The sequence below is a fragment of the Parasteatoda tepidariorum genome, chromosome 9 (genome assembly GCF_043381705.1).
Source record: "Parasteatoda tepidariorum isolate YZ-2023 chromosome 9, CAS_Ptep_4.0, whole genome shotgun sequence".
Lineage (NCBI taxonomy): Eukaryota > Metazoa > Arthropoda > Arachnida > Araneae > Theridiidae > Parasteatoda > Parasteatoda tepidariorum.
The window spans coordinates 57,813,397-57,824,826 of NC_092212.1; the positions used below are offsets into that span (position 1 = coordinate 57,813,397).

The 11,430-nt window shown below is 28.5% G+C and overlaps 1 protein-coding gene across 2 annotated transcripts; it reads right to left on the minus strand.

Moving 5' to 3' along the window:
• Positions 1-5,288: 5,288 nt before the first annotated feature.
• LOC107449799 (palmitoyltransferase ZDHHC16) lies at positions 5,289-11,430 on the minus strand. Of its 2 annotated transcripts, XM_043042908.2 has the most exons (3): positions 11,223-11,419; positions 9,393-9,601; positions 5,289-9,066 (listed from the first exon to the last, which is right to left on the minus strand). In XM_043042908.2, exon 3 carries the CDS (start codon positions 8,915-8,917, stop codon positions 7,772-7,774), a length of 1,146 nt encoding a protein of 381 aa, XP_042898842.1. In that variant the 5' UTR covers positions 8,918-9,066; positions 9,393-9,601; positions 11,223-11,419; the 3' UTR covers positions 5,289-7,771. The 2 variants fall into 2 exon arrangements, with proteins under 2 accessions (XP_042898842.1, XP_071041683.1); XM_071185582.1 differs by having other exon boundaries at positions 5,289-9,601; positions 11,223-11,430.

Consider the following 11,430-nt stretch of genomic DNA (forward strand, 5'->3'; position numbering starts at 1 on the left):
TTCCCATTCTAAATATTTTTCGTATTTACTTGTCAGAATTTTTTTTAAAATTTCCATGGCGTTTTCTTTTATAATGTTCAATGTAGTTTTAAGTTCCATACAGTTTCCTAACTTAAAAGTTTTTAATCTATTTGAAAATCAAGACAGAAACTAACGCACTTCCTTCTCCTATGACTCTCCACACGCTAATGGTAAAAGAATGCGAAGTGTTGCAGTTGGAACAGAATTCTGTTCTACGTTCCCTGTAGCTCATTTCGATAGTCAATTGTTAAACGCTGTACACTTTTGGCAACAATCTCAGTTACAAGCAACAATCTCGGATACTAACAAGCCATTTAATGAAGGTTCAATAATTAACTTAAGAGAATAAATGAACAAAATACTGAATTCATTATCATAATCTAAAACTTTGAACAGATTTTCAACATTTGTAAGAAATACATCAATATTAAATCTCTGAAAAATTAGAACACTTTAAATTAGAATTTGCACATAATAATTATTAGGTGTTTAAAATGTGTTATTTTGTCATAAATTATGGTAAACATAATTTATGATGATTGGCAAATTAATAACAAAAATCCATGTTAGTATTGAATAAAAATAATGTTTGCTCAAAATAGCAATATTTAATAAAGGGAAGGATATGTATTTTTAAGTTTGCGTTTTTAGTGGTTAGATTTTTTTTCCCCAACAGATTTCTTTCAAAATTTGTAACTATGTAGTTTTGGCCACTATTTTAATTATCATTGATGACATTGTTTTTATATTGTTTCTATCCTTCAACATTTTTATTTTTAGATGGTATTCAGAGAATGTATTTGTATACTTCAACTAATCAGATTAATAATTTGTATTAATTAAAAAGCGCTGAGCAAGTACAAAGTTAATTTTTGTCCCAAAATTTATACAAGCAATGAAGTTTCCTTTTTTGCTAAATGCATGTACTGTATGTAGTACTCAGAAAGAAAATACTGAGATGTTTCATCGTAATAAGCAATATAATAATTTAAATTATTTTTTTCCAGACCAACAGAAAACTTATTTGTTTTTTTAATTTTAATCTCCAAATAAAGCATTTTAAATTAAGTTCTAAAAGAGATGTTTGACGTACTTTACCTGGATAAATTGTTAAAAAAAAGAAAAGAATAACACAGATATTTATGTAATTTTATTTTATATTATTCCGATTCTGTTAAAATGACTGAAAAAAAAATAACTTTCAACATTTTCATATGAATTTTAAGCTTAAAATAATTAAAAAAAAATTAGTAAGAGGATCTTTATTAAAACAATAAGAATATTAATAAAAAATATATTCATTATAACAAGGATGGATAATAATTTAAAATTGAAAACTTGTTCACTTTCAATAAATCTTTTTAAGCAGGTATAAGACAGATGAACACTCTATGACTTTCGCTATATCATTTTCATCAATTATTAAATATATTGGTTAGAAAGAACATCTAAAACAGCGAAATCATTACATGACAAAACAAAACTTGATCTTTGTTTTGCAAATCATCACTCACTTCATTATTCGGAAGATTTAAGTTTGGTAATTCAGAGTTTATCATTGTCAGATCGATATTACATTTTTCTACTAATAAATCTCCAATCTTCAGTGAGTAAATTACTTGCTATGTTATCATTTAGTTGCAAAGCATGGACAGATATAATTGGTTCTGAAGCTTGTTTAACAGAAAAATCAGTTTGATCTTTAACCCGCCTACTAAAATCTGCTTGGAGGGACGTTTTTTTAGCTTCACATTCAGTTCCATTAATTGTTCCTTCATTACTTTGAGTATATTTTTCAAGCATGCTTGCACATGCATTATTACTAATGTTCATTTTATTTTGAGAATTATTTTCTAACAAGTTACACTGAAGAATTTTGCTTTTCTCCAGAAGTTCTTTTTCTAGTTTATTATTTCCTCTCCTACGACGTTCTTGCCTACGTTTATCAATTTGTTTTTCATCTAGGGCCTTATAAAGCCCTGAAATTATTTTTGGACTGCGATAAGAACAAAATTTAAAATTTGATTGAAATTTCAGCACTGCAGAAACCATTCTCACAGAATCATTTAGAAGCCTTTCGCTTAGTTTTGCAAATACTTATTGAAGGGCATCCTGTGCTCCATTAATACTTTCTTGAGATATTATCTTTCTCCCAGTGAGTATCTCACTTGGCTCTACTGATGATTCACAAAATTGATAACACTTTCAGAGGGATTTGTAATACCATCTACTTTCTCTTCAGTCTTTCTAATATCAGAAAAAGCTAGTTGATTCAGAACAGCTTTTGCACCATCATCAATACCATTAATAATTGATACCAATTCAAACTTGTGAATGACAGAATGTTTATTATCACACAGTCTACCGTATCTACTTAGCTCACAAGTACATATACTAAGTCATGTCTACCTCAAATTGATCCTTACCAACAAAAACTTTAAATATGTTGTATCTTCGATTCGATGATGCTGAGCACAAATGTGCATATTGTTCAATGTTACACTGCTGTTCGCAGCACTGATACACTTTTGGATGTAATATAATTCAAATGTAGTTGCTATAAAATCAACAAGTTGAGTGAAAGTTTTTACATTTTGGAAAGGAATATCCTTAAATAGTCTTAAAGCTAATTCAGAGGGGTTATTGCATTTGTAACCTCTGAATTTAAAATTGTTTCGAAAATTATGTGTCCAATTTTCACGTTGCTGATTTAATTGCCTAAAGTGTTCATTAAATAGGGAATATCCGTTAGAAGATCTTGTTTCAACTCATTTAACTCTTTCTTACTTTTAGCATACACTAACCTTTTGAACTGATAATACAAAGTCTGCCTAGCATCAGGAGGAAAAATTTTACTTTCATTAAAAGCCAGTTCCACATTTATCTCAATGAATAGTATGTACAAATTAGAAAAGTAGAGCCTGGGAAACATTCCCCTAACAGAAGATCTAGTTTTTCATCTCCATCTGTCATTATGTATTGTGATGAATAAGCAAATATTTCAAAATCTTCAAGAAAAATTCTAAGTCCCTCGTGAAAAGTATCAAGAGATGCTGTTTCTGTTATAACAGAACCTAATGAAATGCTTGCACCAAAACTAGTATAAGTGGTGAATATATATCAAACTAGAACAACCTTTCAATTTATCTTTATAGTCTGAAATGTCTAATGCAATTGTTTGTTGAGCTTCTGGCAATAAATGAGCTCTCAACATAGTGGGGGTACATATAGCAACAATATATTCATCCTGTAACTTGGACAAAGCAGCGTTATAGCCTCTGTCCTTTAGTGGTTTTAAATAACATGTTACATTATTTACTAAATGTTCTACAGTAGTAGGGCCGAATTTTTCATTGCTATAAATGAGATTCAATCTAGAACGATTTGGAAGCACAGATCTATCATATTTAACACGGGAAAATTTTTCACCTAATTTGGACATCAAAAGGACACTGTGTGTAACAAATGCAATGCTAGGGAAATGTCCCTTGTCAAAGTAGTTTAGAGCAGCCTTTTTTGTGTCCACTCTCATAGGCCGGTTGAGCAAAGCAGTTGGTGTGTGAATATTAGTTATGTAGTCCTTTGGAAAATACATTGCATATTGTTTCACCATTTTTTGGCATAAAGAAAAAAAAATGTCAATAAAAAAAAAAGTTAAGAGATTGCTATTTTTAATGTTTTAAAATTTATTTTAAGGAATTAGTTAGTGTGTAATTTTTATTTCAAGAAATATTAAAAAAAAAATAAATTGTAAACTCACCTCTCGTGGGGATAAATGAACCTCTAAAGTAAAAAATATTGATGGTTATTAGTCCTTAATAAAGTGAAAATTTTATTTTCTGGTGAAAATATACAATAGCAGTTAATTACTGATAGCATAAATTATCAAAATGCTAATAAGTTTGTGTCATAATTTTTGCATTTTTAATCTTAAGTTTTGTCATAATTTTGATACTGCAACATTGATAAAACAAAAATGATAAAGATAAACACAAATAAAGCAACATAACTCCCCTTTCTACTATACAGACAATAACCTTCTCACTGTAAGAGTATCATCCATTTTCACTTAATAAATGCAAAAATATTTATGATTGATATTATCCAAACTGATCATTATCTTTTGCGAAGAATTTATTCGATATAAAGATTAAAAGAAATTCTTAGAATAATTATTTATACTATTTTGTAGACTTCTTTTAAAGAGGAATAATGCATATCACTTATTTGGGAAATGCTTATCCCATTTCAAAGGTTGACATATTCATGTTGTTTCTTATTTTGTTGTTACTCAGATGTTACACAATATTTCGATAGACAATATATATTTTTTCTTTTAAAACTTTTAGTCTGCAATACACATGAGTTTTTTTCTTTAGGATCTCGGCACAGAATATTTTTTTCCTCTTCAATTTTACTGATATAAATTTAAGCTTAGCTTAAACATTTTATACATTTTCTGGATTTCCTTATCAAAAATAAATATCTATTATCATGTATTTAAAGGATAATTTTAATAGCATTACTTGTTTTATAAAATTAAAACAAGTAAGGCTATTTAAAATTAATCTGTAGTTTTAATTTACCTTTATATGATTCTGTAAATATGGATCACATTTTTCTAGTTCTAAGTTCATGCTTACATTATTTTAATACAATCCCAAAAGGAGATGGTGCATTTTATTATGCATCAATATTAGATGGTGGATCATATTAGAAGGTGCATTTTATTATGCATCAATACATTCAGATTTCACACAGTAAACAAGTTCTCTATATGCTTTTACCAGAATGACTTTGTTTTATATTTTTACCATTTAATTCAAATACGCAAGACAATTGTATTACAATAGATCTAATGTAAGTTTCAAGTAAAATTTATAGGGATATAGTATTAAGTAATCCACATTATGATGCAGTTTTAAATTGGATGACAGGGGCCATTATAACATAGCTTGAAAAATTTGATAGATGTGACTAATTTAAAATTAAACATTTTTTGAACTAGTCCTTTCTGCAAAAGCTAAAAGCTCTTTAGCTCATTTTTAAGAAGATCTCAATTGTATGAATGCATGTAGGTTTCTACACTTATATTAGGTTGAAGCAGATGAAACTAATAATAATTCTTGCAAGAGTTTCGATTGTACAATCAGAAAACATGCCAACAGAAACACTATATGTAACAAAGTAATTTATCTTTTGTAGCAAAAATTAAATGCTAGTTCTTTATTATTTAATTATTAGAATTCAATCACTATGAGACGAAATTTCAAGAAACTTGATATTTAATTTTCACACATTTTTTATTTACAAATCACACAATGAAATTGTTTAAGTACTAAAGCTATACAAATTTGTACATAATGGAAGAAATGACAGAATGATTCTCTTAAAGTTTTTATGGTGAGTTTGAAATAAATAGATAACACAAATTTATTCAAAGCAAAGTATTCCTCAACATCTCCTTGTACCATGAAGGTTAAGTCTCTACAATTTAGTGACTATGATAAGAAGTAGTCAGATTTGCACACTAACCATCTTTACTTCTCTGGCAAGCTGGAACTCATTGATCTGAAGTTGGGTGAGCTTTAAGCTGCCATTGAAGACAGAACCCCAGTATTTTATAATGATACCTCAGTCTCTTAACTACTGTGCTATTGCAGTTACAAATTTATTTATATGCGTGAATGACTCACTTAAATATTTATTGATGAGTTTAATATTAATAGGTAAGACAAATTTATTTAAAACAAGGTATCCTTCAACAGCTCCTTGTAGTTCAGGGATGTTATGAAGGCTCAAGATTACAATTTTGTGCACAATGGCACAATGATAGCAAAGTAGCCAGAATTGCCATCAATATGAAACTGGGTGAGCTTTCAGCTGCCATTAAGGGTAGAATCCCAGTACTTCATAATGATAGTTCAGTGCCTTAACTACTGTGCCATTGCAATTACAAATTTATGATTTTTTTTAAGGGAACTGAAAACAAGCAAATTTAAGTATTAGATTTCTATCTTCAGTAGATACAAGTTTAAAAAACTTGTAAATTATCAAAAATTATTATTTTTTTATGTTCAATGAATCAATAAAACTGTTTAAGTACTAAAATAAGATGCAATAAATTTGTAGAAAATGGAAGAAATGGCAGAATATAAGGAGAAGTGTGCAGGAAAAAAACAATCTCAATTTACAGAGACAAATATTTTATAGAATGTAGTTTTTGATTTATTGAGCATCAGCTGACAAAATTAAAATTAAATGGAAAAGTAACAGAAAATAGTTCTCAATAAAATTAATACCAAAAAAAAAATTAATCTTAACAATGTAAAAAAAACTTTTCTATTTTTTTTGTTGATAAAATTGAAGACACCTTTGACTGTTAAATTAAGAGTTTATCTATTTATAGGCCAATATTAAAGATTATCACAAATATTTTTTTGCTTTTTAATGTCGTTGTATTTTTTCCAAAACACATGTATGCTTTTTACACAAATCAAACATGCAATGAAGTCTCAATTATTAGACACTGTATATACAATTTTTTCCAAAACAATTTTTCAAGATAAAGAAATTTTTTCAAAAGGAGAAAAAAAAAGCCACTTGTATACAACTACTTCTTTTTGTGTAATTTTTAAAAATAGTTTGTTTTTGGCTAATTTCAAAAGGTAAAATAAATTAATACTGCTTAGTCAAAGAAAGTATATGGTCAAAATATTCTGAAAATAAAACACTGCACAGACATAGAATATCTAACAGAAAAAAATTTTGTGTGTCAAAATATCATGTAACAAGCAGAACCCTAATGTACTGATAAATTGTAATTACTGCATATGATTAAATAATGCCACAAACTACATCAAAGGATAACAATGCCCTTGTATTATAAAAATTAAAACTAAAGACATTTTCTCCAATACCTTACAAATATCAAGTCATTTATATCCTTATCATTTAATCTTTAACTCTTTTATTTGTAATTCAATACTATATTTAATAGTATTCTAAGATGTCCTGTTAATGTATCACAAAAGTACTGGCTACCATGACAGTTATGTTTTTTTGTTGGTTTTGTTTTTGGAATTAAGCCATCTTAATTAGACAGGCTTCCATAATTTCTTTATCAAGATTATTAATCTTCAGCTGTGCTCTCCTTGATGTTTGAAATGTTCCGTAGGATTTCACTCCCAAATGGTGTCTAAGAGTACAGAAAAGTACTCGCCACCAAGATCCAAGACAGACAGAGCTAGTATATCATAAAAATACTTGCTACGTTGAAATAAAGTTTTTTTTTTAAAAAAAGGAATCAGGCCATTTTAATAAAACAAGCTTCAATAATTTCTTTATCAAAATAATTAATTTTTTGCACTTCAATACTTGGAAAGTTGAATTAAATTACCAAATGGTGGATCAGTGTATGGTAAAAGTACTCATCACCAGGATCTAAGGCAGTCGACATGTAAAAAAATCTTCCAATTATCAATGACACTGAAATCATATGAATTGCCCTGGAGTTGCCTTGCTGCCCTGGAAGTTAGTTAATTTTTTGTTTTTCGAATTAAGATACCTTAACTAGATAGGCTTCTATAATTTTGTTATCAAACTAATCTCTTGCTGGGCTCCTCAAAGTTTGGAATGTTCTGTAGGATTCCACTCCCAAATGGTGCCTCAGAGTATACTTAATTGCCACCATGATCCAAGACAATCAGAGTTAAATGTATCATAAAAGTAATTTCTTCTTTTTTAGGAATCAAGCCATCTTAACAAAACAAGCTTCTATAACTTCTTTATCAAGATAATTAATTTTTTGCTCTTCAATGTTTGGAAAGTTCCATTGAATTCCATTACCAAATGGAGGATTAGTGTATGGTAAAAGTACTCGCCACCAAGATCCAAGGCTGTCAACACGCAAAAAAATCTTCCAATTTTCAACTACACCGAAATCATATGGATTTTTATATATTTTACCTTCCTTGAGATACCTTTTCCTCTCTCTCTTGTTAATGTGTCCTTCAACGCTTGATTCACCATTAGAAATCAGTCTTGCATGCCAAGCCAAAAGTCCACCAAGGACGCATAAAACAGCAACAACCAAAAGAGCAGCATAGATAAAACAAGAATGATACAAGGTAGCAACCCACTTGTCAGTAGAATTAGTATGGATATCATATTCAGATGCTTCTTGTAACATTTGGGGCTTCAGGCTAAATTGAATTGTTTTTATAAAGTTTATAAGGAGGGGAGAGAAACTATACTCAGCAGGGCCAAAGAAATGATTGATAAAAACAGGTAACCCAAATATAACGCAAAATACTACTCCAATCCAAGTATAAGCACAAAACATTAAAAAGTATCGATGGTTAAAATGGCCGACACAGTTATTGAGCCACGGACAATGATGATCCATTTTTAAGATGCACCGGTTGCAAACACTGCAATGGTGAGTTCGTGGTGGTTTTGGTGCAATGCACCTTTTGCAAATAGACACAGCATCAGTAATCATAGCTCCTTGAGGAGGATAACCAGGATCAGTAGTATATGCCATGTAATAATAAAACACAACATTTAAAAGAAGCCAATGACCAAGAAATAGTGCAAGTAGGAAAATGAATACATTCTGATTTGAGTAAAATGGAAGACCAATTGCATATGCGATAACTATTAATGATGAGGTCAACAAAATTACAGCTATCACACAAATAGGTCCAAGAATTTTTGTGAAATGATCAACAAACCAGAACATTGGTTCCATGCATGAATCACCAATGTAATATTTATCAGCAAATTCATTGTAAAACAGTGAAAGAAATGTTAATTTAATAATATTATAAACAATCTCTGCTTTTTGTGAAATGCGTCCAAAGATTGTAAATATTTTACATTGTATCTTCACCATGACAAAGACTCACAAAATGAGAAATATTTCGATTTGAAACAAATTTTCCAAGTTTTTAATGGAATGGAAATGTACCAATCTATCACATTATTTTGAAAGTCACAAAATCAGTTCTGGCTTTCTTGAAGTTCTCACTTAAGTAACATCAGCTGAAAAGTCAAATAACAACCAAATTTTTATATTATGCTTACAAATATAAATAAAATGTCATTTGTAAAGGTAGGTTAAAAACCATGATCACATGCTTGTATAAAATTGAAATAATAAATATGTAAATTATAAAAATATATGGCTAAAACTATTCAGCAATCATATTTTTTACTAAATATCGTACCTTTTTCTTGAACAAAATAAATAGACAAATTATAAAAGTATATGGCTAAAACTATTCAACAATATATTTTTTACAAAATATAGTACCTTTTTCTTCAACAAAATAACAATTCAGTAAACATGAAAATAAATTAATAATTACTGTAACAAACAAAACATCATTGTAACTGGATAGTCAGTATTTCTTGAATATCGCTTAGTAGGTGCATTTTGATTTACTTCCTTTCTGATGATACAGGTATTAAAACGACATCTAAAAATCTTTTTGAATTGATATTTTCTGCAAACGGGATAAGTTTTGTACGTTCTCGAAGTTATTAGAGAGCTTTCAGAAAACTCATCAATCCATTTCTGAAAGAGATAAAAAAAATCATGAATAGTAATAAGTAAAATATCTTTTGGAATTGTGAGAGTTGTTAACAAATGGAATTGCATAAGACAATATTCATATACAGTGAAACCTCCCATTACTAACACTTCTACAAAGTGGGTGGTTCTCATTATGGACATATATTTAATTCCCTGTGAATCTTCTATGAATAAACCATTATGTGCCTTCTCTGCTAAACGGATCAGAACGTGGATAGTCATTAAGGCCCTGAAATTTTATTCTCTATCTCTACAAACTAGATGCAAATTTTTATATATTTAAAAAAAAAAACATTTTTTTCTACATTAAATTCTATAGGAAAATATATGCAACTTTCCACCATTTACAAATCATACCTATTTTTTTTTAATACCTTATCTACAAATAAAAATATCACTAAAAAATTAGTCACCCTCTTTTCACCATCCTTTATCTTTGCAAAGAAAGGAGTTAAATATTTTAAAAGTTAGAGGCAAAGTACATTTACAATTTATACAATCATTAAAACATAGCTATAGAGAGGGTGGGTTAACATTGGGCAATGATTAGTAAGGTTCAAAGCTTGAAAAGAGCCAGCTATGCATGTTATGTAGCATTATATATTTTATTTTCACATTGTTTAACTTTATTCATAACATACATTTACGGTTAAGTTTCTATGTAATTCATACTTGTATACATGACTTTATTCTAAATGAAAACAAAATTGCAGGCATATAAAAAGAAACAATTAAAATATGAAAGGTCCATAAATGCAATTAGGAAAAAACCAATATTTTTTCTGCAGATGTTTGATTTAAAGACTACAGAAATCAAGCTACAGGATTATTATTATGAGTATCAGAGCAATTTTCTATTTGGTTTCTAAATAACCAATAGCTGTAACCAATTAGATTAATCAATGTAAAATGCATAACCACAGGAAACTGAAGGGGACACATATGCCTGATTAAGAACTTCAGTGGCTAAAAAAAAAAAAATATGAAAATGGTAATAAAAGTCAATATGTTTCAAGACTTTTATAATAATATTACCATTACTTATGACTCACACTACAAATAAAAGAATTTGTAATCTTAAAATAATTATTAGAGGTCTATAAATGCAACAAACTTAAATTTTTATATGTTTTTATTTATGTTTGATTTTCAGCTTACTAAAATTAAATTTCTAAATTTTTTCAAATTTATTAAGATTTTATTATTTAAGGGTTAAAGTTACAGTAATGACTAAAATTAGTACATAAAAAGGAAGTGGTATTTAATATGTATTCTCCTATATTTACTTTCATAAATTTTTATGCTAGTTTATTTTTTAAACCTAGTAAAAAATTTATTCTATAATCTATATAGATAAGAAAATGGGGTACTATTTTTAACATTAAATGGCCACTCCAAATGCAGACATGCATACTTTAGAAACAAAAAACTTTACAATGATTATCAAAAAACAAGCACAGCTTTATTTTTAATGTAATAAAAGAGAGATGCCGAACATGGAAGCTTTTTTTAAGATGTGATTTTTGATGCACCAAAAAATATCTTCAAGCAGGGAGTTTTAGTGTACAAAAATGTAAAAGTAAATCATGAATATGCTACAAACCGGTGCCGAAGCTTTATCTTCAATACTCTTAATTATAAGATGCTCGCCTTCACTTTTCAATTTATAATCATAATTTGATGGCACATTCATTTTAGATAATCATAATGAATAAGGTTTTGAAAATTTGTTAAGTACATTCATCATGTTTTATAAATTGTTATTCGGACAAACATAAATACGGTCCCTTTATTAAATTGATTGATTGATT